Source organism: Neomonachus schauinslandi, chromosome 3, assembly GCF_002201575.2.
Source record: "Neomonachus schauinslandi chromosome 3, ASM220157v2, whole genome shotgun sequence".
NCBI classification, from domain to species: Eukaryota; Metazoa; Chordata; class Mammalia; order Carnivora; family Phocidae; genus Neomonachus; species Neomonachus schauinslandi.
The window spans coordinates 156,046,453-156,073,965 of NC_058405.1; the positions used below are offsets into that span (position 1 = coordinate 156,046,453).

Sequence of the window (27,513 nt, forward strand, 5' to 3'; positions counted from 1 at the left end):
AACCCTCAGTTTGTTTCCTGAGATTAAGGATTCCTCATATCAGTGAGATCATATGATACTTGTCTTTTTCTGATTGACTTATTTCACTTAGCTTAATACCCTCTAGTTCCATCCACGTCATTGCAAATGGCAAGATTTTGGGTTTTTTTGATGGCTGCATAATATTCCATTGTATATATATACCACATCTTCTTTATCCATTCATCTGTTGATGGACTTCGTGGCTCTTTCCATAGTTTGGCTATTGTGGACATTGCTGCTATAAACATTGGGGTGCACGTACCCCTTTGGATCACTACATTTGTATCTTTGGGGTAAATACCCAGTAGTGCAATTGCTGGGTCGTAGGATAGCTCTATTTTAAACTTTTTGAGGAACCTCCGTACTGTTTTCCAGAGTGGCAGCACCAGCTTGCATTCCCACCAACAGTGTAGGAGGGTTCAGAAAGGGGGGATTATTAATGGAGGGGTAGGAATGTGCCAATAGCTGCTGACTTAACCAAATCTGATTAAACCTTTCAGTCTTGGGAATGGGGTCAGAGTAGAATCTGTCCCCAGGTAGGAGAAGATTCAGTGGGTGGATCTTTTTTTTTTTTTTTTTTAACTGCAAATATGAGTATCAGGAAAAGCCTACTGAGCTTATGCTAGAAGACAATAGTATGAAAGACTTGTTAGATTAGGGTCCAACCATTTTCTCAAAGCAGAATGAATTACATAATAGTCTTTATGAACAGATGCTCAGAATAAAGGATTTAGTACAAGGTGTGTATGTGTGGTGCGCATGTGTGTGTGTGTGCGTGTGTGAGTGAGAGAGTTTGAGAGTGAGAGAAGCTGAGACTGTGTGTGTTTGCCTTCACATGAGGGTGAGAGAGAAGGCTGCTAAGGGAGGGAAGAGATAAAAGTCCAACTGGATAGCATCTAGTTGAAACAAAAAAATTTTGTACACTTATATGCTGTACTTTCTAGCAGCTTCTTCTTCTTCTTTTGCGAAGATCACCGACCTTAAATGTTAATAAGGTGACACTGATTTTAATACTTTAAAAAACAAATTATTATCAGAATTATATATACAAACCTGTAGGATGGGAAGTCTTTGTAGATGACATTAATATTGGAGAACAAGATAATGAGTAAGATAACTGTCATTTACATTTCTTTGAGGACAACCCAAGAATGTTATTTTTATAAGGGTAACAAAGAAAAATGAAGCTCTGAAATAACCATATAAAGACAAAAGTAAAACATAGTAATAGTTGAATATCAAAGAAAAAAATGATAGCCTAAAATAGGTTATATTTGTGAGGATAGCAAGTAAAGATATTTCCTGTAGAAGAGAGGTAAGGATTCCCTGAACTAGTTAGTGGAGATGAAGGACATGTATGGTTGTTTTAAGTCTGGGGGACCTTTTACTTTCTTCTGGGGGTAATAAAAGTGGGTCACTTGAAAAGGAAACTTTGATTTTCCCTTCCTGTCTTTTACATAGGAGGAAGAAAGAAGAGAGCATTTGCTATTACAGATGCAGTAGAATCTCACTAGAGGGTGGTGTTGGTTCTAAAACCAGAGGTTGCTAATCTGCAGTACATTCATTACTGGGCTGCATTTATACTTAAAGAAAAGGTAAACTTGAGTTTTCTCAGTCTTACCTAAAAGTTGGTAAATGTCAAGTCTGAAACCTCTCAAGGGCCTTATCCAGTTCTGACTGCTTGCAGCCCCAGAGGAGAGAGATAAAGTAGCTGAGATTACAGGAGGAGTTAAGTGGCAGATTCTAATTTCAGCTCCTGCACGAAGTAGTAGACAAGAAACTAAAGCTTCCCAGGCCTTCATCTCATCTGTAAAATAAAAAGGCTGTCCTAGATGATCCCTTAATCTCCTTGCGTCTCTAAAATTCTGAAATTCTAACAAATTCTAGGTCTTAAAGGCTGAAGAATTTCTGATATTCTTGGACAGCCAAAGGAATATGTATCATCTCAAATGATCAAATTATTAACAATTAAAATATAATTAATGTTATAAATAAGGTATAATATAGATTTGGATATTAAAAAGTCTTTAAACCAAATCATCGTTTTCTGTCCTACTAGGGAACCTCACAGCCATCTTTTACATCTACCTGAGCATTCTGTGGTAAATTACAGTGACATTGCATTATCTAAAGATATATCTCTGCTTGGTTGCTAACTTGCTGGAAATAGCAAAATATGCTTATATAGGATTATCTAGAGAAAGTAGGTTGAACCATTATCAAATAGGGATATTTTAGGATAGAATAAATCCCCCACCTCATCTTGTACTTAATCAACATCCATCATATCTATGCTTTGCTAGGAGTCACTCTCCAGAGGGATTTAGTTGGTTTAGTTGCCTATTACCCTCACCTCTTTTATCTGATTCCTTGTTATGTTTAGTCACATTGCAGAATGAACTGAAGATCATTTTAAGAAACCTGAATCAAATTATTCAGCTCCAGGACCCCAGTAAACCCTAGTTTATCTCTACATGGACTTGACTTCAAAGGGTTGGTGTGAGAGCCTGCAAACCCCTGATGGTGCGAAGCTGCGCTCTGTCACCTCAAACACTTTGACGTTAGGGCTCAACACCAACTTTCCTCCAAATTGCTTTGCTTTGCCAAAGGTTTCCTTCACTCGCCCCCTCCCCCATCCCCGGATTTTGTTGCATCTTCAGGCCCATTTCGAATATCTAAACTTCCTAAAACGTACACGAAGCGCCTGCGGGTGCGCACACGCGCGCGCGCTCACACCTTCGCTCGAGTACACGAGCCGGCTGGGCCGGCTCCCAGTTACAGAACACATTCTTCCATTCTTCGCGCTCGGGCACACCCCTTCGCAGTGGGGATTGGTCGGGCCGACCCCTCCTCGGCGACGCTAGGCTCCTAAGAGGCTCAGACGCCTGCCAATCCCCACGGGCTGTCAAAACAAGTCTTCCCTCCCTGTCACAACAGAGCGGAGTGGAGGCCGCCGCCGCCGCCGCCGCCGCCGCACTTCCTGGGGCCGCTGCGCCGCCGTCCGCGGGCAGGTGGCGGGTGCGACGGGCCGCGGGCGTCCGGCTCCGGCCCCCCTCAGGCCGCAAGCGTCCCGGCCTCCGAGGCCGCCCGGCGAGGCGCCCGGTGCCTTTTGTCTGGCGCAGAGCGGGCGTTTGCATCACATTTCGGACACCTCCCTCTCCTTTTCGCCTCTCCTTCTCCCTCCCGCTCACATCTCCTTCCCCATTCCCGCCGCCGTACCCCAGCGGACTGCCGGCCTCCTGGACCAAAGCCCGCGGACGTCTCTAGACAAGCGATGTCTCTTCTCCAGAAAGTTGCCGCCGCCGCCGCCCCCGGGCGGTGAAACAAAGTCTGGCAGAGCCGCCTCCGGGTGCAGGAGCGCACTCGTGCCCAGAGGCTGGACTCCGCTGCCGGGCGTGCCGTCTCCCCCAGAGAGCCCGAAACGCCGGCCATGGCCGAGGGCGCGGCGGGCAGGGAGGGTCCCGCGCTGCCGGACGCAGCCGGATGTGAAGACGACCCCCGAGTGGGTCCGGACGCCGCCTCCGGAGAAGGCGTGGCTGTGGCCCCTGGGGGCAGGTGGAGGGACCGTCGCAGCGGGGTCGCGCTGCCGGGCGCTGCAGGGGCCTCGGCTGACAGCGAGGCCGGCCTCCTGGAGGCTGCGCGGGCGACCCCCCGTCGCAGTAGCATCATTAAGGTAAGCGAGGCCGCGCCGCCCCAGGAGCGTGGGTGTGGGTGGTGAGTGGGTCCGGGATCCAGGCAGGATGTACGGTGTCGGAGGCATCGCAGGCTCGGCATTGTTTTCTCCCACCTCCCTCATTACCAAACCTTCCTTCCTCGTCCGGAGATTCCCAGACTCAGCTCTTGGCCGTGAGAAGCAGAAGTCCCTTTTTTTTTTTTTTTTTTTTTCCTGACAGCAGAGGAAAAGTTCCGCTCTGCGTCTTTGCGTTTTGATAGATGCTTTCCCTCATTTTCTCTGAAAGCTTCACTAAACCGTTGATGCTTCGAAGGAGGAAGGAAGGATTCAATGTAAATGCAGACCAGGGATGGTTATGCATTGCTCTCCAGAGAAAGGTTAGCCCCCATCCCCAGCCCCCTCCCCCCCAGTAAAGGAAATGCACGGTTTACCCTCAAGTGAAACACACACACACACACACACACACACACACACACACACCCACACCCACCCACCCAAACAGCCCCCTCCCCAACCCAAAAACAACCTCCAGACTCAAACGGTCCCGAAATCCCAAGAAGCGTGAACTTTCCCGGTAGACAGGCAGAGTTTTCAGCGGACCCTCCGGCCAAGTGGAGAGCGATGGTGGAGCCCTGAGTTTCTGCACTGCAGAAAGAGTGAGCAGAAAGCAATCAATCCCCCAAGCATCATCCCTGGTCTTTGTGGTTACCGTTGCATGCAGGGAAAATGCTTCCCCACCCCTCAACCACCAGACAAGATTTCTCTTCATCTATTTGGCAAGAAATTTGTAAGCCTCTCTCCCTTATCTCTTTCTGTCTTCCTTCTACTTGGGGCTTCTTCCGTTTGAGATTTCATCTTTTGGGTGCATGACATGTGGTAAGGTACCCTGAAGTCACTCTCCCACAGGCTTTGGAAAAGAGCCTCTTAGCATAAATGAATGTGAGTAATCATGTGCTTGTGAAATTAAAATTGGTTTTGGTAGAATAAGTACTCAGTATGGAACTGTGTATGTATGTGTGTGTGTGTGTGTGTGTAAATATATATATATATATATATCCAAAGATGATAGTGAAAGATGGACTTGGAACTTCTTACTATTTTCAATTTACTTGGTGTGCTAATACATTCAAGACCCTTGTTCAGAGTTAAACTGTGTAACCACCTCATAATGCATGTCTCTTTCTCAAGCTCAAACTCCCCTTGCCAGTGTGGGAAGACTGTGCCCACAGTACATCTACCCAGCTCCAAGTATTGTCTAGGCTTTTCCCCAACACTGACACATGGAAGTTTAAAACCAACAGGAAGATTTCTATATAAAAAGAAAAGTGGGTGGTAGTTGCAAATGACTTGTAGTAGTTTTTGTTATTTTGTGCCTTTTAGATTATGTGAAAAGGAGTGTGCTATTCTGGGTGTGAATTTGGATAGAAAAGAAATGATCACTTTTTTTTCTTTTAACCCACAGGTCAGAAAGCATATTATTTTGAAACTTAAAAAACAGCACAATTAGGGAACAATTACATTTTGGATTCTAAGATATTGATACAACATGAGGTCCTGTGCTGTGAAAACAAACACCTGAAGATAGTTTAAAATAGACCATCATAAAAAACAGTAGGCTCTATAGTGTTGTAAAAAATAAAAGTGACAGAGTGTAAGGAATATACAAATTCTTGCAACTAAATTTGTAATTTTTAAATTGTATTATGTGCTGGTTTATATTCTCAAAAGGGCCCTTGCTGAGTAATTGTGCCTCTTTTGTTTTGAAGTTCATTTTTTGTGACAAAAAAGAGGGAGGCAACAGAATATCAACTTGATTTTTTTCCCTATTTAATAGTAGAATGAGCATTTAATAAATGGCCTTTATAATTAAAGATAATAGAAAATGAAGTGAATTGTTATTATTATTTTAAATTAGGTTTTATTGAAAAAGTAATGTAAGCATATGATAAAAAAAAAATCAAATGTTATGAAGGAGCATGAAGGGAAGACTCCCAGCCACCCCACACTCCCACTTACATAGTCTGCCCCCATAGCTGTTAACACTTTCTTAAGTATCCTTCCAGAAATATTCCATGCATATGTAAGCCTATGTATCTGTATATATCTGTGGTGAGTTATGGATGTTCTTGATTTATATAATAAAATTTAAATAAAGTTTACAGGCCTCATATTTTCAAGTTTGCTCCAAATGTTTTTGATTCCCTGTGGGTTGTCCAAAATCATTGTGATGTGTGAGTTAATCTTCAGGAATAACCTGGAAGGTCATTGATGGGCAGGGTCCTCAGGGTCTATTCCCAGAGGCCTTTATTCCCTTCCAATGGGGAAAGAAGCAGGTGATGGGGTTCTGTTCCACACAATCTCTGAGATCAAGGACCTTTCTGTTTACATCTTGAATCTGCTGCCCCATGGTTAGTTCACTTTAGCAAAGTAAAAAGGAGAGTCTCTAAAAAAGGTCTAGATCCTATAAGAAATACGTAGCACATATTCTATATTGAGAGAAAAATGCATTTTTCAGAGTCTGGCCAAGGATTCTTTTTATTTGCATTAAAACATACACAGAAAAGAAAGGCTTTAGTACATTTTATATTAATCAAACTATTAAATTTTCTCTGATTGTTCCAAATAGCCTTAGTATAGTGATAATTCATATTCATGATCATAACTCTGAGCCACTGAAAGATTGTGAATCATCAAATATTAAATTATTTTCAGCTCAGTTTAGGATTTTGTTTCTATTCTAATTATTTGACTGCTAATTCTCTATTAACTTGAATATTAGAAAAATCAGAATAGTGCATTCCTTTATCATGCCAGAAAACAGACTATCTTGTATATTAATAAAAGAAATGTCTTGTATATTAACAAAAGGAATGTTTTCAGTAAATTTGCCCTCTCTAATTTGTGAAAACATGGTTTTAGTTGAGAAAACAATTTCCTTCTGAGCTGACGAAGACAATAACAACATTTATCTTTACACATCTTTGTAAAGTCTTCTTTCTACTATAGTTGTGTTTCTTCCCTTATATGCCAAGTCCTAAGTTTTAAAAAATTTAATAGGAGACTTAAACTAGGTTTTCTTTAATCCATCCATTTTTTCCCTATGTTTTTCTGTGTGATTATTTTTGGTAGCATTGACACTGATAAATGCTGCCTGTTTTTGGTAAGTGCATTGTTGAATGCCACAATATTGCAATAGACTCCATCTTAATTGCTTTTTGATGACTTGTGGTTTAAAATGACAAGTTAGTTACATGCAAGACTGATAACATCTAACAATTATGTACTATTCTGCATGTGAATATATTTCTTTTTAAGAAATTAGACCATTTTTCTATCTAATATTTGATATCAACCTTATAGGTTTAAAATATTTAACACTTTAAATTGTAGTTTATGGCTCTTGAACTCCGTAATGTTTTGGAAATAGAAAGCAGTGTAGCTCATTCCTTATACTAGATGATGTGAACTGGGTTACATACATGTTTTCAGAATAGCAGTTGATTTTTCTTCCATTATATGTAAAGTATTGAAGGTTTCTACTTTTTCCCTTTCAATTCTACTTAAGTATGAATTCTCTAGAAGAAATCATCATTTGGATGTCATGGACATAGGTTTGTGGGAGGAAGATAGGATCTGGAAATGAGGTGTTGATACCGGCACTGGAACAGCTAAAGTAATCGCTTTGGTGTTTTTTGTGTCATTATTTTGTGTCATGGCCATTCTCATTTTGTCACGTCCATTGTGGAGCTGGTATAGTGGGTTTCTGAGCCTTCGCTTCAACGATACGCCTTGGGCACCTGTTGATGCATATCAAAATTATGACTATCTTCAGAGAGGTGAGAGGAATTTTATTCACATTTACCAAGTACCGCCTACTATGAGTCAGGTGCTAAACTAGGGGCTTTTATACATTATGTCACTTAATCCTCACAGCAAACCCTCTAAAGGAGAGAAAAGAGGCACAGAAAGCTACTGGTACAATGTGGAGTTAGGGTTCATACCCATGTCTGCTTAACTCCAGAATTTGTGCTCTTATGCTGACTCTCAGAGGCAGGGAGTCCACAATCTGCAAATACTTTCAATTCACAAGTCATGAATACAATAGGAACATATAAGAGAATGGCAGAAGAGTCTGAATCTTGGGCCTTATGGCTTGTGGGGGAAAATTATCCTTCCTCTGCTCCCCCACTTCCCGACCCAGAACACCTCAAGATGGATGGCTCTAGGAAGGGATGGCAAACCTTTCTGTCTTTGGTATTGACAGGTACAGGCCTGAACTATATTTTAAAAGGCAGAGCAATTTGTCAGGTGTTCAACTTGTCATCAATAAATGGAGTGCACATCTATTGTTTTACACCAGGCTGCTTCTCCCATGCCCCTACAAGCAGTTGGGTTTGTGAGGGGTTGTACTCTCTTTTAGACTGATACAGAAAGGGAACAAGTACCCGGGGCATAGGAATATGTAGTATTCCAGGAGAGTGATGAAATAGGGGCTCTTAAGTTGGAGCTCTGAAAGCATCTTGTTCCTATAATAGGGTACCATAGACAAAATTTATTGTGATTATTGAGTATGCTAAAAGTGATCATGAGGGACGCCTGCATGGCTCAGTCGGTTAAGAGTCTGCCTTTGGCTCAGGTCATGATCCCAGGGTCCTGGGATCCAGTCCCACATTGGACTCCTTGCTCAGCAGGGAGCCTACTTCTCCCTCTGCTTGTGCTCTCTCTCTTTCTCTGGCAAATACATAAATAAATAAATAATCTTTAAAAAAAATAAATAAAATGATCATGAAAATTTTCACTAAATGGTCAACTTCTATAACAACAATTTTTTGTCTTATTTTAAATTGTCACCAATGTACTATGTATCTCAGTTAACACTTGATGGCAACAAAATAATAGTATGACGAAGTATTGGAATAGTTCCTTGGATTGAAAATTGAATTTGATTTGTCATTTTATTTGTAATATCTTACGTGTATGTGTTTAAGAGAGATATAATCTAGTTTATTTTCAACTACACCATTTTAACTCATTTCACTAATAATTAATCTAGCATTACTTTGAGAAAAGTGGGATTGTATATGGTGAATAGAAAGGAATCATTATTTATATTATCATTAACACTCCAGGGAGAAGAAAGGCAGGTTAAATTGGAAAGCAATGCAATCCATCTAAAGCAAAACAAAACAATCTAAAAACTAAACTATTTTAGAAAGTGTGCTTTGTTTCCAAAGATCTCTTAATTCGTATTTGTAAATTTACAAACGTGTATAGCAATTACAGGCAAGGATGTTGTGTTTTTCCTTAACAATGCAACTTTGTATTCAAAAGATTAAAACACCTTTGAAAGATAATATCTACTTTGTTAATTCTTTCATGCTGACCTCTTCAAGAGCCTTTTAAAAAATGCTAAGTCTGTATTAGACTAAGCATGGGCAATATGCATAAGTTGGCAAACTTGTATTATTGTGTGGTACAATGTGATGGTTAGAAATGATTGTGAGATTGTATTCAGAATACCTTCTCTTTGAGGTGCTGAGGGAGATAAATGCACATGGAAGGCAAAAAGAGACAAAAGAACACCAAGATTTCAAGGCAGAACTCTAGAAAGTTGGACCTGATCACCTTGTAGGGGCATTCCCCTAAGGCACAAGTGATTTCAGACCAAAGTAGGCCAAATAGCTTGTGTGCTTAAAACCCTCACCCCACATCCCAGTTCTGACAGCCAATGATGAGGGTGGGCTGCTCAGGAGCACAATTCTTAGGGACAGAAAGTAAGGAGTCAGCAGGCGGAGAGTGCGTTCCCTACAAGCCTCCCTTGACTCAGGCTGGGTTAGGGTCTGGTTCAGAAAAAGGGCACCTGTGTTGGAAGAAGCAGTGCAAAAGGCACTAGTTCTGACCCCCTTCAGGTCAACTCTTTACGTTGGGTTGAGCACAAAGAGAGAACACCACGCTACATGCACTCTGACCTTTCTCTCCTTTGAAAGCTTTGCTTCCATAAAACATAGTCCGTCATTGTCCTTGAACTTGTAATTTCTTAATTATCCTGACTAATTTTTGGAGGACATGGTGGAGGAGGACCTAGGAGTTTGTGCTCCCCCTAGAGGCTGACATATAAGATGCAAAGACATCTCAGCATTTGGTGAACTGTTTTTAAATATTTTGAAACGATTGATTCTCTGCTATAATTAAATGTTACATATTTAGAAATATTATTAATAATTCAATAGATTTCTTTTTATGTTTAATCTAATAGATAAAACATCTTGAAGAGATTTTTCCTATTGAGACATTTTCTTTATAATAAAAGCAAAAGCTTATATAACTTCTATTATAGTCTGGCATTGTTCTAAGCACTTAATGTGTGTTAATTTAGTCAAACCTCACAATAACCATGAGGTGAGTATTTTTTATTATTATCTCCATTTTTATAGGTGGAGAGATAAGTGACTTGCCCAAGGTCACATAGGTAGCAAATGGCCAAGGCAGGAAATAGACTCAAATAGTCTAGCTCTAGAGGTTGCTTTAATCTTTATGTTATACATCCTCTTAAATAATATTGATTTAAACCTTAACCACTGTGGATGAAATGGCAGACATTTTATGCTTACCTTAAAAACTAAGTTTAGCTGACAAATTTAAAAGAAGTGATTCTGAAAAACAGTTTTGGGAAGCTCTTAAGGATTATTTGAATACATTTTAAAATACATTTTTAAAGTTTTATAACCTTTCATGTAAAATACCTATGGCTTTATGTTAGTATTGTACTCCACCTTACCTTGAGAGGAGTGGAACTCCTATTAGCATTTTACTCTTTGACCAGAATTAGCATCTTTACCATGAGACATAGCTTGTGATCCAACTTTGGTATAAATTACACAGGCTAAGGAATGGCTTGTTACTTAATCACTGTAATTTGATATGATTTATTTTATAGTTTGATAGTTTTGTCTTCCAGCATCAATAAATCAATAAGGAGTATTTGAGTTTTTAACCCAAGGAAGTTGTAATTTTGTTAAGTGGTAGTGTATATGATGTTGTATGATTGAGATTTCCTTCCAATTACATTTGAGGTAAGTGTAGTTCCTCACACATAAGAGGGCTTGGCAAATATTTGTGGAATTCCATTAAACTGAAAGTCTATGTAGTTATTTATTTTATTATTCTTATTCTTATTCTTTTTTTTTTTAAAGATTTTATTTATTTATTTGACAGAGAGAGACACAGTGAGAGCAGGAACACAAGCAGGGGCAGTGGGAGAGGGAGAAGCAGGCTTCCCGCGGAGCAGGGAGCCCAATGCGGGGCTCGATCCCAGGACCCTGGGATCATGACCCCAGCCGAAGGCAGACGCTTAATGACTGAGCCACCCAGGCGCCCCTCTTATTCTTATTCTTATTCTTATTTTGGTGGGAGATAGAAATTCCAAATATGTGGGAAATTCAAATACATGATTATGTCAAGAAATTATTGTGCTTATGGCTGCTTTATTGTGTTAAAGGTAATGAGTCTGTTCTGCTCTTCAGAGATATAGTGTGGTGACCAAATGGTACTCAGAGGTTTGTCTCCATCACTTGGAGACTGGCTAGGTATTAAAGGCATAGTCAGCTCTTCTGCTGAAACATCCATATGTTAGTTTTTATTATCTATCTGCAGTTATGTTAAATTGTTATTATTTTTAAAGATTTTATTTATTTATTCATTTGAGAGAGAGCATGAGCGGGGCGGGGGTTGGGGAGAGGAGCAGAGGGAGGAGCAGAGGGAGAGGGACAAGCAAACTTCACACTAAACATGGAGTCTGATGCGGGGCTCGATCCCATAACCCTGAGATCATGACCTGAGCCGAAATCAAGAGTTGGCTGCTTAACAGACTGAGCCACCCAGGCACCCTGCAGTTATGTTAAATTATTGAAAAGACATTGGACCTTGGCTTTTTCTTTCTCTTTCTGTTTTCTTATTGCAGCATTTGCACTATAAGATATTTGGTCACATTCTCTTAAAGTGGATTTTTTTTTGAAAGAAAAGATAAGGCTTTCCCCAAACATCTGAAACATAAAGGAATATTTTCCCTATACTTTCTTATGTTCAGTAAGTATGGGATCAAGCAAGTTTTGTGATAAATGCAGTGGTGTGTGTGTATGTGCATAGTGTATACACGCTTGTGCTAGACACAATGGAAGTCAGAAGCCTCAATAGCAGATGACCTTTTGATCCTCAGGCTGTCTGTCCTACATCTGGAGTGATAGTCTTTATCCAAAGACAAGTTTGTCACAAAAGTAGCTGCAAGGGCTATGAGAAGTCATACTCAGAAGTGTTAGCAGTTAAACTTGACTAGATGCTGAGAATTTTGGAGTTTGGGAGAGAAGAGAAAAAGAAGGATCAGGGTACGTTAGAGGGGAATGGAGTCAGATGGGACCATATTTATAAATGGACAGGGTAAATGGCTTAACAAATGTCTCTTCACTGGATCATTCTGCCAGAAGTTGTTCATTTGGGAATTCAGGTTTTTTAGATTTTGATGGCTTTTTGGTTCTTCTGGAGAGCCTTTTAACTAATTAACACCTCACACCTTAACACACCAACAGTAATTGCTGGGCACAAAGCCCTTTGAGCTAAGAGATTCCTGCGAAGGATCTAGGAAGGATTGGTCTGGGTTGTTGGTCAGAATGTTTGGCATTAAAGATGAGTTTTGTCTACTTTGCTGGTTTTCTAGCCCCAGCCCCAGGAAAGTCCAAGGAAATTCTTCATTGTTGTACCCTCAGCATGACAGTTTCACCAATACAGAGAAATGGCTTCTGACAAACAAGTCAGTTTAGAAGTTAGTACAACAAGATGGGGTAGTTGGGAGTGCTGGAATTAACTATCACAGCTCAAAACAAAAATCTGACATTTTACAGCTTCAGGGAACCACGAACTGTTGTGTTTAGCCACTGGTTCTGGTCTTATAGAGTTTGATTTCACTACTACCCTTGCCCATCTCTCTATCCCAGGCTAAATAAGAGGAGGACTGGGAGGGAAGAGGTAATCTTGGAGTGGTGTTATGGTTCCTGAAGAGCATGTTCCTTCCACTTTCCTCATCGGGGGGATGGGGAGGGGATGGTTCATGACCTTTTCTAAGTCAGAGAAAGAAAGGACTGGAAGAATGTGTAGTGGTGGTGGCATCCAACAGTCTCCCTCTCTACCAAGTCTCCATATAAGTTGGGACTGATGCTCATCTCCTCTCTGGAAGGTACTCAGTCCCTCTCTGTAAGGGATCATCAGAGCCCCTAATACTGTCCTGGGTGTTCAGAAAGGGAACACTATAGAAGATGGCCAGGAGTCTTGCTGGTGCCCCACCCAAAGAAGCCATTTGGGTAGAGGGACTCTTAACAAAATACTGGGGCAGGGGCTGGGTGAGGGGTAAGAGGAAGACATCAGTGTCCAAGTCAGACCTCTAACAGCAGGATGATGAATATGCAGGGAAGGAGGAGACTGTGGAGAACCAGCAACTCCAGAGAGTTTGTATTTGGATGCCTGCCTCACAGAGTGCCAAAGGTCAGTTTAGTGTTAACCTAAGGAGCAGAGAAAACTAACACAGTGAGGCCTGCAACATCCCTCTGGGACTATCTATGGAAGACCTTGGACTCTCCTATCCCTCCTCCAGCTGAGCTCTAGGAGGGAAGTGCAGAGAGGAAGAGAAAGGGAGAAGTGGATAGAGTAGACCCACCCCCAGCTCCAACCACTATAACCGCCATTCTAGCTTGCCTTGTGGGTAATGGGGTAAAGAAGAGGACTTTGAATTGAACATGAGATTGAAGTTTTAAAATGAATAGGACTGAGTGTTGTTTTGTTTTTAATTTTATTATGTTATGTTAGTCACCATACAATACATCATTAGTTTTTGATGTGGTGATCCACGATCCATTGTTTTCGTATAACACCCAGTGCTCCATGCAGTATGTGCCCTCCTTAATACCCATCACCGGGCTAACCAATCCCCCCTCCCCCCTCCCCTCTAAAACCCTGTTTGTCTCTCAGAGTCCATAGTCTCTCATGGTTCATCTCTCCCTCCAATTCCCCTTCCTTCCTCTAATGTCCTCCATGCTATTCCTTATGTTCCACAAATAAGTAAAACCATATGATAATTGACTTTCTCTGCTTGACTTATTTCACTTAGCATAATCCCCTCCAGTCCCATCCATGTTGATGTAAAAGTTGGGTAGTCATCCTTTCTGATGGCTGAGTAGTATTCCATTGTATATATGGACCACGTCTTCTTTATCCATTCATCTGTTGAAGGGCATCTCGGCTCTTTCCACAGTTTGGCTATTGTGGACATTGCTGCTATGAACATTGGGGTACATACGGCCCTTCTTTTCACTACATCTGTGTCTTTGGGGTAAATACCCAGTAGTGCAATTGCTGGGTCATAGGGTAGCTCTATTTTTAAATTTTTGAGGACCCTCCACACTGTTTTCCAAAGTGGCTGTACCAACTTGCATTCCCACCAGTAGTGTAAGAGGGTTCCCCTTTCTCCACAACCTCTCCAACATTTATTGTTTCTTTCCCTGTCCATTTTTGCCATTCTAACTGGTGTAAGGTAGTATCTCAATGTGGTTTTGATTTGAATTTCCCTGATGGCTAATGATGATGAACATTTTTTCATGTGTCTGTTAGCCATTTGTATGTCTTCTTCAGAGAAGTGTCTTTTCATATCTTCTGCCCACTTTTTGACTTGATTATTTGTTTTTTGGGTGTTGAGTTTGAGAAGGTCTTTAGAGATCTTGGATACCAGCCCATTATCTGTAGTGTCATTTGCAAATATCTTCTCCCATTCTGTGGGTTGCCTCTTTGTTTTGTTGACTGTTTTCTTTGCTGTGCAGAAGCTTTTTATCTTGATGAAGTCCCAAAAGTTCATTTTTGCTTTTGTTTCACTAGCTTTTGGAGATGTATTTTGAAAGAAGTTGCTGTGGGTGATGTCAAAGAGGTTACTGCCTATGTTCTGCTCTAGGATTTTGATGGATTCCTGTCTCACATTGAGGTCTTTCATCCACTTTGAGTTTATCTTTGTGAATAGTGTTAGAGAATGGTCGAGTTTCATTCTTCTGCATGTGGCTGTCCAATTTTCCTCGCACCGTTTATTGAAGAGACTTTTTTCCATTGCATGTTTTTTTCCTGCTTTGTCAAAGATTATTTGACCATAGAGTTGAGGGTCCATATCTGGGTTCTCTATTCTGTTCCATTGGTCTATATGTCTGTTTTTGTGCCAGTACCATGCTGTCTTGGTGATCACAGCTTTGTAATATAGCTTGAAATCGGGCAACGTGATGCCCCCAGCTTTGTTTTTCTTTTTCAACATTTCCTTGGTGATTCGGGATCTTTTCTGATTCCATACAAATTTTGGGATTGTTTGTTCCAGCATTTTGAAAAATGTCATTGGAATTTTGATCAGGATGGCATTGAAGGTATAGATTGCTCTGGGTAGCATAGACGTTTTAACAATGTTTATTCTTCCGATCCATGAGCATGGAATATTTTTCCATCTTTTTGTGTCTTCTTCAATTTCTTTCATGAGTGTTCTGTAGTTCCTAGAGTAGAGATCCTTTACCTCTTTGGTTAGGTTTATTCCGAGGTATCTTATGGTTTTTGGTGCTGTTGTAAATGGAATCGTTTCTCTAATTTCTCTCTACAGTTGCGTTGTTAGTGTATAAGAAAGCAACTGATTTCTGTGCATTGATTTTGTATCCTCCCACATTACTGAATTGCTGGATGAGTTCTAGTAATTTGGGGGTGGAGTCTTTTGGGTTTTCCACATAAAGTATCATGTTGTCTGCGAAAAGAGAGAGTTTGACTTCTTTGCCAATTTGAATACCTTTTATTTCTTTTTGTTGTCTGATTGCCTTTGCTAGGACTTCTAGTACTATGTTGAACAATAGTGGTGAGAGTGGGCATCCTTGACGTGTTCCTGATCTTAAGGGAAAGGCTCTCAGCTTTTCCCCATTGAGGATGATATTCGCTGTGGGTTTTTCATAGATGGATTTTATGAACTTGAGGAATGTTCCCTCTATCCCTATACTCTGAAGAGTTTTAATCAGGAAAGGATGTTGTATTTTGTTGAATGCTTTTTCTGCATCAATTGAGAGAACCATATGGTTCTTCTTCCTCCTCTTATTAATGTGTTCTATCACATTGATTGATTTGCAAATGTTGAACCACCCTTGCATCCCGGGGATAAATCCCACTTGGTCGTGGTGGATGATCCTTTTAATGTATTGTTGGATCCTATTAGTTAGGATTTTGTTGAGGATTTTGGAATCCATATTCATCAGGGATATCTGTCTGAAATTCTCCTTTTTGATGGGGTCTTTGCCTGGTTTGGGGATTAAGGTAATTCTGGCCTTACAGAATGAGTTTGGAAGTTTTCCTTTTGTTTCTATTTTTTGAAACAGCTTCAGTAGAATAGGTATTATTTTTTCCCCAGGGAATCCATCAGGCCCTGGACTCTTGTTTTTTGGGAGGTTTTTGATCACTGCTTCAATCTCGTTACTGGTTATTGGCCTATTCAGGTTGTCAATTTCTTCCTGTTTCAGTCTTGGCAGCTTATAGGTTTCCAGGAAGGCTTCCATTTCATCCAGATTGCTCAGTTTATTGGCATATAGTTGTTGATAATAATTTCTAACAATTGTTTCTATTTCCTTGGTGTTAGTCGTGATCTCTCCTCTTTCATTCATAATTTTATTGATTTGGGTCCTTTCTCTTTTCTTTTGGATAAGTCTGGCCAGTGGTTTATCAATCTTACTAATTCTTTCAAAGAACCAACTTCTAGTTTCTTTGATCTGATCTACTGTGTTTCTGGTTTCTAATTCATTGATTTCTGCTCTAATTTTAATTATTTCTCTTCTAATCCATGGCTTAGGCATCGTTTGTTGCTTTTTCTCTAGTTCTTTAAGGTGTAGAGTTAGTTGGTGAATTCGGGATTTTTCTATTTTTTTGAGTGAGGCTCGGATGGCTATGTATTTCCCCCTTAGGACTACCTTTGCAGTATCCCCTAGGTTTTGGACCGATGTGTTTTTGTTCTCATTGATTTCCATGAATTGTTTAAGTTCTTCTTTGATTTCCTGGTTGACCCAAACATTCTTGAGCAGAGTGGTCTTTAGCTTCCAAGTGTTTGAATTTCTGCCAAATTTTCTTGTGATTGAGTTCCAGTTTTAAAGCATTGTGGTCTGAGAATATGCAGGGAATAATCTCAATCTTTTGGTATCGGTTGAGACCTGATTTGTGACCCAGTATGTGGTCTATTCTGGAGAAAGTTCCATGTGCATTTGAGAAGAATGAGTATTCTGTTGTTTTAGGGTGGAATGTTCTGTAAATATCTATGAGGTCCATCTGGTCCAATGTATCATTCAAAGCTCTTGTTTCCTGCTTGATTTTCTGCTTAGATGATCTGTCCATTGCTGAGAGTGGAGTATTGAGGTCTCCTACAATTAATGTATTGTTATCAATATGACTCTTTATTTTGGTTAACAGTTGGCTGCTCCCGTGTTGGGGGCATAGATATTTACAATTGTTAGATCTTCTTGTTGGATAGACCCTTTAAGAATGATATAGTGTCCGGGGCGCCTGGGTGGCTCAGTTGGTTAAGCGACTGCCTTCGGCTCAGGTCATGATCCTGGAGTCCCTGGATCGAGTCCCGCATCGGGCTCCCTGCTCCGCGGGGAGCCTCCTTCTCCCTCTCCCGCTCCCCCCTCTTGTGCTCTCTCTCTCTCTCTCTCTCTCTCAAATAAATAAATAAAAAAAATCTTAAAAAAAAAAAAAAGAATGATATAGTGTCCTTCTGTGTCTCTAATTACAGACTTTAGTTTATTTTTTATTTTATTTATTTATTATTTATTTATTTTTAAATATTTTATTTATTTGTTTGACAGAGACAGACACAGCGAGAGAGGGAACACAAGCAGGGAGAGTGGGAGAGGGAGAAGCAGGCTTCCCGCAGAGCAGGGAGCCCGATGCGGGGCTCGATCCCAGGACCCCGGGATCATGACCTGAGCCGAAGGCAGATGCTTAACGACTGAGCCACCCAGGCGCCCCCAGACTTTAGTTTAAAATCTAATTTGTCTGATATAAGAATTGCTACCCCAGCTTTCTTTTGAGGTCCGCTGTCATGGAAGATGGATCTCAATCCCTTCACTTTCAGTCTGGATGTATCTTTAGGTTCAAAATGAGTCTCTTGTAGGCAGCATATGGATGGGTCCTGTCTTTTTATCCAATCTGCAACCCTGTGCCGTTTTATGGGAGCATTTAGGTCATTCACATTGAGAGTGATTATTGAAAGATGTGAATTAATTGTCATCATGTTGCCTGTGAAGACGTTGTTTTTATAGATTGCCCCTGTAAATTTCTGTTGTATATCACTCTTGGGGTCTTTCTCCTTTTATAGAACCCCCCTTAATATTTCTTGCAGGGCCAGCTTAGTGGTCACATATTCTTTCAGTTTCTGCCGGTCATAGAAGCCCTGCATCTCCAGGACGCGAATATTTGTTTCATTCCCCAGATTAGGGAAGTTCTCAGCTACGATTTGCTCAAATACATCTTCTAGTCCTTTCTCTCTCTCCACTCCCTCCGGGATTCCAACTATCCTGACATTGGAACGCTTCATGGTGTCACTTATTTCTCTGATTCTATTTTCATGGATTCTGAGTTGTTTTTCCCTGGCCTCCTCTTTTCCCTTTTTATCTATTATATTGTCTTCCAGGTAGCTTATTCGTTCTTCTGCCTCACTTACTCTAGCTGTTAGATTATATAGATTGGATTGGATCTCATTGATAGCATTTTTAAGTTCTGCCAATTCACCTTTCATTTCTGCCCTTAGAGACTCTATGTTGCCATTAATTGATTTCTCCATTCTAGCCATTGTCTTCACAATTGCTAGCCTGAATTCCATCTCCGACATCTTGGTTATATCTGCATCCATTTGTAAATCTGCAGCATAAGTCATAATCTCTGAGTCTTTTCTATTTTGGGGGTTCCTCCTCCTAGTCATTCTGTTGATGGGTGTTTGAGGGAATGTATAGAGTCCAAATTATTGACCAGAACCCAAGCAAGGTGCACCTGTTTTCTTGGGAACTTAGGGTTGCTGGCCTCTTGTTTTCCCAGCCTGTCTTCTGGGTGAGGGGCCTGCCACGCTGTTACTCAGGCAACCCTGCTTGGGCAGAGTTGCCCTGCCCCCCTGTGACAGGGGATGGGCTCAGCGGGAATCAGTTTTTGGGGCTTTTGTTCTCTGGCGGCTTTCCGTGGCGGCTTTCCGCATCTCTTCCGCGAGTCAGAGCAGAAGACACAGTTTCCAACCCTCTGCCTCAGAGCAGAGAGATTGCAGTCTGTTCTTCAGTGAGCTCTCCAGGCCACACTGTCTCCGTTTCTGTCCATGCTGCTATAAACTGCTGCATCCTGGGTTGTGCGCCCCTCCGCAGTGCCCCCAGTCCTGCCTCCAGGTTGGGGCACGTCTCTGCCCTTTGTGCTTCTAAAACTGCCAGCCGCTCCCAGTTCGCCCCTGCGACCCTGCCGCTCCAGGGTTCCCGCCCTGGGGGCTGCCCTAAAGTCCTTTCCCCGCCACTACTGGTCTGAGAGTCTGCCCTGTCCCCAGCGCGCGAGGCTGTCGCTCACCAGCGGTGTAGGATCCCCACGGCCAGGCACCCTCCCGCTGCTGTTTATCCTCCGATATCTGCCCGTGGAATCTAGGACTGAGTTTTTAAGAACTTGAAAGAACCCTTCTAATAATTGAGAGAGACCAAAACATTATGGGGTTTGAGTGAGCTATTGGTAATAATCAGAGTACCCAGGGAAAAGAGGATCTGAGATGGTATAGTTGGGAAAAATAAAACTCACATGTTTGTACTCTAACAATTTGAGATTGCTTAACTATAAATTACACTATTATAGAATTGGAGAGCTTAGAGATCATTCTCTAAATTTACCCCTTCATTTACTAAGCAAGGCTGTCTACCATCTCTCCCATTTATCCAGGGCAGATTTCATGGTGTGGTATACAGTAACAGGTACTAATATTATCAAGATCTGATAATATAATAATAATTCTGATAGTGTGATAAGACATAGCGATCATTATCATTTCAATCCTAGAGATAAGGAAGCTGAGGCTCTGAGAGGTGTGGAAACTTGTTTTAGGTCTCATAGCTATTAAGGTGGGTGGAGGGCAGAGCTTTTCCTACCTATTTTCTTTTATCCACCAAACCTGCAACTCCAATACTCCAAATTTCCAAAAATCAGTAATTTAAGAACATATTGATCTGGTTGGAATGGGGCCAGGCAGAAAACAAAGTTAAGGTGGTTCAACCTTGCATTGTTCTGCAATAAAAGCAACCACCATTTATTGAGCTAGGTGCCCATACATCATTTCATTTAAGTTGGAAGTCAGAGGGATCTAAGAAACAGTAATAGATCAAAGGTGATTGTTTTGGCACACCTCCTAGATTGGGAGTTTGGGTTTCTTACTCATCCAAACCTACATTTTAGAAACCCTAAATATATTGCTGCTGTAAGAAATTACCACAAGCTTAGTGGCTTCAAATAACACAAATTTATTATCATATAGTTCTGGAAGTCTGAAGTCTGAAATGTGCCTTACTGGGCTAAAATCAAGATATTGTCAGGGCTGTGTTCCTTTTTGGAGGTTCTGGGGAAGATCTGTTTTTTTTTTTTTTTTTTTTTGCTCCTTTTAGCATCTAGAATCTGCCTCCTTTTTTTTGGATCATGGATCCTTCCATCTTCAAAACCAGTGATGGGTGGTAGAGTCTTTCTCACATCACCCACCCTAACTTTGATTTTCTACCTTGCTCCCTTCTAATTCTTATGCCTCCTTCTTCCATATTAGAGTATCTGTGGGATTACATTAGGCTAACCCAGATAATCCAGGATAATCTTCCTATTTTAAAGTTGGTTGATGAGCAACCTTAATTCCATCTGTAGTGTTAATTCCCCTTTGCCATGGAAACTAATATTCACAGGTTCTGGGGAATAGGACATAAATATCTTTGGGGGCCATGATTCTATCACATCCCAGTTTCAGAACTAGGTAATGGCTATAGTGCCAATTTTTTCCAATTTCAGATGAATTTTATAAGATTCTTTAAACAAAATGATTATTTGTTAACAAATATGAATAGTCCATTGGGTTAAGATTCAGGATTTTGATAGTAGTTTTATTTTATTTTACTTTTTAAAAGATTCTATTTATTTATTTGACAGAGAGAGAGTGCAGGAGCAGGGGTGGGGAGGGGCAGAGGGAGAGGGAGAAGCAGATTCTCCACTGAGCAGGGAGGCAGCTGCCCAGGGGCTTGATCCCAGGACCCTGGGATCATGACCTGAGCTGAAGGCAGATGCTTGACCAACTGAATCACTGAGGTGCCCCTTGGTAGTAGTTTTAAAGAAAGACAATTAGTTTATGGATTTTAGGAACATTTCATTTCTAAATGCATCTGCAGTTTTACATGTTTTACTTTTTTATGCTTTAATATAGAACTTTAATAGAAAATTGAACTGAAATAATCCTTAGAGTTTACTTTGTAATAGTTGAATCTACCTCTTTGCAGATTTGGAAACTGAGACTTAGAGAGGTTACAGACTTCCTCAAATCATAAAGCAAATTGGTGGATAACTGCTTTTTATGATCTTATAAGATTTAAAAGAAGAGGATTCAGTTTTCTGAGTTTATTCTTAATGTATCCTTCATCACAAGGGCACCTGGGTGGCTCAGTCAGTTAAGCATCCGATTTTGACTCGGGTTATGATCTCAGGGTCCTGAGATTGAGCCCCGCCAGGAATCCCTGCTCAGTGTGGAGTCAGCTTCTCCCTCTGCCCCTCCCCCCTGCTTGTGCTCACTCTCCTCCTCTCTCTCTGTCTCAAATAAATAAATAGAATCTTTAAAAAAATATATATATTCTTCACAACAATTGAAGGACAATTTTCAGGTTCTCACAACATTCTTGTGTGTTTGATTTTATTCTGAGTAGACTGTACCTCTGAAACTCTCTGGAAAAATAGATTCCATTGATCTCTATATTTGAGCAAATGTCCACCTCTACCCTCACTGTTAAAAGTACAAAACTTCCCAAATCATAATTGGAAAAAAAGGGACAATTTTGCAGACAGGGGAAGATTTTCTGCAGTGAAGATGTGGGTAATTTTGTTAGGGAATGAGACTTCATTTTATTTTTTTTCCTTAAGAGGTATTTTGATGAGTCCTAGTGGCTAGTTTGTAAAATCAACTATTTATTTTACCTTTTTCAACTTTAGTGAATAAGATCCACTAGAAGAATCATATTTTAGAAGCTACTTGTAACACCTATACAAAACACATACTTACCTGGGCCTTGGGTCATTATTGTGTATGCATTGTCAGTGTAAGTCCAGCCCGTGTGGCAATGTAAGGTGTTAAAATAAGAATATAATATAATATAATATAATATAATATAATATAAATTATATTATATTCTTAGTGCTGCATATATTTAAAGTGTAATTTTCATGCAAGCTTACAACATAGAGAACCAATTGCTGTCTGGTTTCATGGATAATAAGACTAGCTTATGGAATGTTTTCCATTGTATAAAGCCTGTTAAAAGCCAGAAGAGAGAAACAGTACTCTCCACTGACTTTGGGATCAATTGAGGACATAAAATCTTTATGTAGTGGGTGTAATGGCATTCAACAAGATAAAAAAGTTAGAATTATAATTAAAACAATTCCTGGATGTAGGTATTAGATATTTACTTATATAAAACGAAACAGTGCACAGGATATTTTTGTTGTTTTGAACTCCTTCAAGAGAAGTCTGGAGAAAACCAAACTGTGGGTTAAGTCCTTAACAACTATGACTAATATCTTACTATCTTTAAAAATTTTTTTTTTTTTTTTACAAAGTACAAAACATTGCTCTGAGGCTTCTTAAAGACATAACTTTGCGTTTATCTGATTATGTCTTAAATCTTTCTGAACCCTCATTCATGGTTTTGATTTTGATATTTAATTTTTACAGTTGTAAATGGTTTGAACATTTTAAAGGTCAAGTAGATGACTAAGGTAGATTATTTGTCTTATTCCTATAAGGATCTTGGTGCTATGACCCTCAAGGGAGTGTCTTTTTAGTTTTTTTTTTTAAGTATTTTTTTTCTTCTTCTCTCATTTGGGTCTTTTCCTTCCTAAACTATTCTGTTTCTAGCTTCCAGAGAGTGTACCCTGGTGGTGGTATCCAGCCCTTGAAAGTATTGCTTGCTTTATGGTTGGCTTGATATACACCAGAATTTAAAGTTTCACTCTAAAAAGCTTTATTTATTTATTTATTTTTAAAGATTTTATTTATTTATTTGAGAGAGAGAATGAGATAGAGAGAGCATGAGAGGGGGGAGGGTCAGAGGGAGAGGCAGACTCCCCGCTGAGCAGGGAGCCCGATGCAGGACTCGATCCCGGGACTCCAGGATCACGACCTGAGCCGAAGGCAGTCGCTTAACCAACTGAGCCACCCAGGTGCCCTAAAAAGCTTTATTAAAGATAGAATTTAGCTGAGAGTATTTGTACATGAAACTCTGAACCTTTGAAATTAAAGAGTTCACTCTCCATATTTATAAATACTTTTTCATTTATTAGGAAGCTAAGTTGCTCTAACAAAGAGATCCAAACATATAGTGCTTAAGCAAGATAGAAGTTTATTTCTCTAGTAAGTAACATTCCACCAGTAGGCAGATTGTGTATCAGGTAAGTAGCTCTGCTCCATAAAGTAATTCAGGGATCCAGGTTCTTTTGTCTTCTTTTTGGGCCATCCCCTTAGCATGTTTGTTTTCTTGTACCTTCCATTAAACTGTCCCACCACCACCACATTCCCCTTCTAGCACATAGGAAGAAGGAAAACAAAGGTGGAGGGCAAGTAGCTTTTCTAAAGGAAGTGACCTGTAAGTTGCACATATCACTTCTACTCATATCCCATTGGCCCATTATTGATATGGCCATACCCAGCTACAAAAGACTGGGAAATGTAGTCTCTACCTAGGTGGCCATGTTCTAAGCTTAAAGTTTAGGAGATTTTTATTGGTAAAATGAAGAAGTTTTGTTAAGGTTAAAAGAATTAGTTATGGAATATTTTCTTATTTATTTATTTATTTATTTATTTAAGTCATGGAATATATTTTTAATTTGGAGAGGCAATCATAGTATTTTGTGATATGAGGGAGTTCAACATTACTGTAATGTGTTTCTGGATTCACATTGTTTGATTTGGTTAGGGCAACTGATGAGAACATAGCTCTTGTGCTACTACACCCTATTTCAATACCTGTAGGAACCAGTTAACTTCAAAATTGTGTCTCACAGACACAGACTGAACTTTTATCTTGATTCGCAAATGCATACCATATGTGAATCTTAGAGAAATTCCAAACAAGAACAATACAGTATGTCTTGAAAAACTACTGTGTGCCACACATTGTGGGAAAGAATCTAATGGAGTATCTTCAGTGAGGCTTTGGAGGTTGTCATGTGCAGTTAACCACACTAGCGCTGGAACCCCTGTAGATGCATAGATATTGGCCTCCAGTCAGTAGGGAGCTCCCTCTCTCGCAGGGGAGCCAATTCCATTTTCAGGCTGCTGTCGTTGTTTGAAAATACTCATATCTTGAGCCCAAATAAAATTCCTCTCTGATGCATTTCCTAGTCAGGCTGATTTCTATCTAGAGCTAGAAAGAGTAAGTTTAATTACTCATGTGACAACTTTTGACATATTTGAAAGGAGTTATGTGGATGTCTCCTCCCACACTCCCACCATAATAATAACCCCTAACATTTATCGAGTGCTTATCATGTCTTACTGTTCTAAGCACTTTACATGTATTAACTCACATAAGTCTCACTAGGGTTATGAATTAATGAGGAAACTGAGGCACAGGAAGGTTAAATAACTTGCCCAGATTCACACAGCAAGTCAGTGGCATGTTATTCTTTATCCGTATTGTGTATAAAATTTTGTTCTTAGATCACAATGCTAGTTGCTCTGCCAGTTGCACTGTGGTGAACTATATTGGACTGTTTTACCTCCCTTTTTCTGGTTGCTATGAATACAACCATCAGAGGAATTTTCCTTCTGAAGAAAAAAAACCCCATATTTCATTGATAGCAGTTCAGCAAGTTGTCTTTGTATTCCAGAGGCTATGCTCCTGAATTTGAGAGGATCTAATGGGTTGACTGAGGATCTGATGAGCTTGCTATGGCAGCTCTATTAAATTTATTTATTTATTTATTTATTTTTAAAAAAGATTTTATTTATTTATTCATGAGAGACAGAGAGAGAGAGAGACAGAGGCAGAGGGAGAAGCAGGCTCCCCGTGGAGAGGGGAGCCCAATGCGGGACTCGATCCCAGGACCCTGGGATCATGACCTGAGCCGAAGGCAGACGCTTAACCGACTGAGCCACCCAGGTGTCCCATCAGCTCCATTAAATTTAATATGCTATGTAAAACCATTGTACTTTTATTAAATGGGTGAGTAATTGGTAAAAAGAAACAAAACAAAACTGTATTTAAGAAAGATTTCCTTAATAGCTGTGTGAAACAATGGAGATAATTAAGAGAGTGGCTAAAATTTTCTAGAATTCGGTGCTAGGTCCAGGAGGTAATGTACCACTGCCTTTTCAGGGATAGGTCCTAGAATTAGACTACCAGAATTGGAATCTTGATTCTCTCTTTATTAGCTGTGGTGACATTAGGCAGGTCACCTAATCTCTTTGACCCTCAGCTTCACCACCGTAGCAGAACCTACCTCATAGGGTGGTTGGGCGGTTGAAGTGAGAGAATTCATATAGAGTGCTTAGCTAAGTAGTTGGCACATGGTAGATAGTCAATAAATGTTAGTTATTATTATTTAGAAATGGAAAAGAAAATCTGAGACTAGTATTGAAGTAGGAATTGTCAGGACTTTTCAGAGATATAAAGGAATCAGTAAGTAAAAATAATTCCTAAGATTCTGATCATGGAAGTCTTTGAATAGAGTGGTATTTTTGAGTTATGGAGCAAAATGTCTTGTAGCTGCTGTGTATAACCTAACTGGGTTTGGGATGGTCTCTTTTCTAAAGTGATGGGGTCTCCAGTGTCTCTGCTCATGGTCTTTGGAGTTGTAGAGACTGGTCATCATTGATTTTTCTCTGATTTCTTGGAGCATTACAAAGAAGAATGCACAGAGACTTTGATTTTGGTTGATGTAGTTATTAAAGAAAATGAAGTTTCCCATCCCTACCAAAAAAGTTCTGTAAACCAACTAGCAGTATATGTAATTGTTACATTCTTTGCTCCTTCTTGACAAAAATTGTGTGGTTTTTGCTAGAGGGTCAAGTTTGTGCAAAGATGGGTTTCAACTTCCACAAATTCTAGAGTAAAAGAATTGAGCTATTTGTGAGTTTAGTGTAGCTCTGTTTAGTTCAGCAAATGATTTTTTAAGTGCTTATTTTATTTGACATACTGCTGTGTGCTCAGTTTTGATCATTCTCTTGTCTAAAATCTCATCTTAACGAATGGTATATAATGGAGCTTTTTTTTTTTTTTCTTGCTTCGAGTTAATTTAAATTTTAGAAAAAGCCACCGTAACCCCCGCCTTGGCACTAACTCAGCCTTAAGGGACACCCGAAACTTAGTAAAGGTATGTATTAGAAGTAGCTTCCTCATTAATTTAGCTGAGCTGGTTTCACCTTATGCTTCAACTAAATCTTTGCTTTTTATTGAATAAAAGACCTCTCACAGCTAATTACTTCAGAGTCCTTTTTTTCTCCTGGAATGAGGCTCATTTTGGGAAAGTTTGTGAATACATATAAAACGTGAATGAAAACTTGACTACATATTAAAAAAATCATGTCTGACTCAGACTCAGGTTTTCTGTTCTGTTTTCCATGTTCGATGGTGAATTCCTTAAAAGCAAGAACTCTTTCAAACTGTTTGGTTTGTGGTCCTCAGAAGGGACCACAAAAGGAGAGAGTATAATGCTTTGTAAAGATGGGGACTTTAAATAAATAATGACCAATCTTAAAATAAATCCTTAAAATTAAGGAAAGGAGTGAACCATAACTTTGGCAGCTATTACTCAATTTATTATGAGTAATAGTATGGTTAAGGGGCAATGCTGTTTGTTTTTTTCTGCAGTCTTTTCAAGCAAGGCTGCTGAGAATCCACAGAGCTTTCTCCTTGTCTTCTGTCTTAGGTGTTGCCATCTGCCAGGTTCTTACAGGTGGGGTGCAAGTCAGGTTCGAAAAGGATATGTAACATTCTCTGTCTCTCTCCTTATACTTACTAGATATAAACCACAGCTTCTTTTGTAATTATTATTTTTTTGGTACCATGTTTTTGTTTTTTATTGAGATATAATTGACGTGTAATATATTAGTTTCAGGTGTACAGCATAATGGCTTGGTATTTGGATATATTGTGAAATGATCACCACAATAAGTTTGTTTAACATCCATCACCACACAGTTACAATTTTTTTATTGCGATGAGAACTTTTAAGATCTACTCTCTTAGCAACTTTCAAATATACAATACAGTATTATTAACTATAGTCATTATGCTGGACAGTACATTCCCAGGACTTACTTATTTTATAACTGGAAATTTGTACCTCTTGACCACCTTTACCCATTTAACCTACCCCCAACACCCCACTTCTGGCAACCACTAATCTGTTTTCTGTGTCTATGACTTGGATCTTTTTTAAGATTCCACATATAAGTGAGATATTTTTCTTTCTCTATCCAACTTGTTACACTTTGCATAATGCCCTCAGGGTCTCCATCCATG

General features: G+C 39.9%; 1 protein-coding gene across 1 annotated transcript in view; it reads left to right on the top strand.

The window, feature by feature from the left end:
- The first annotated feature begins 3,451 nt into the window (after positions 1 to 3,451).
- Positions 3,452 to 27,513, top strand: part of PLCL1 (phospholipase C like 1 (inactive)) — a 343,570-nt gene continuing 319,508 nt past the window's right edge. Inside the window, 1 exon segment of the mRNA XM_021703070.1 lies at positions 3,452 to 3,694. Within this exon segment, the coding sequence (XP_021558745.1) occupies positions 3,452 to 3,694 (243 nt within the window).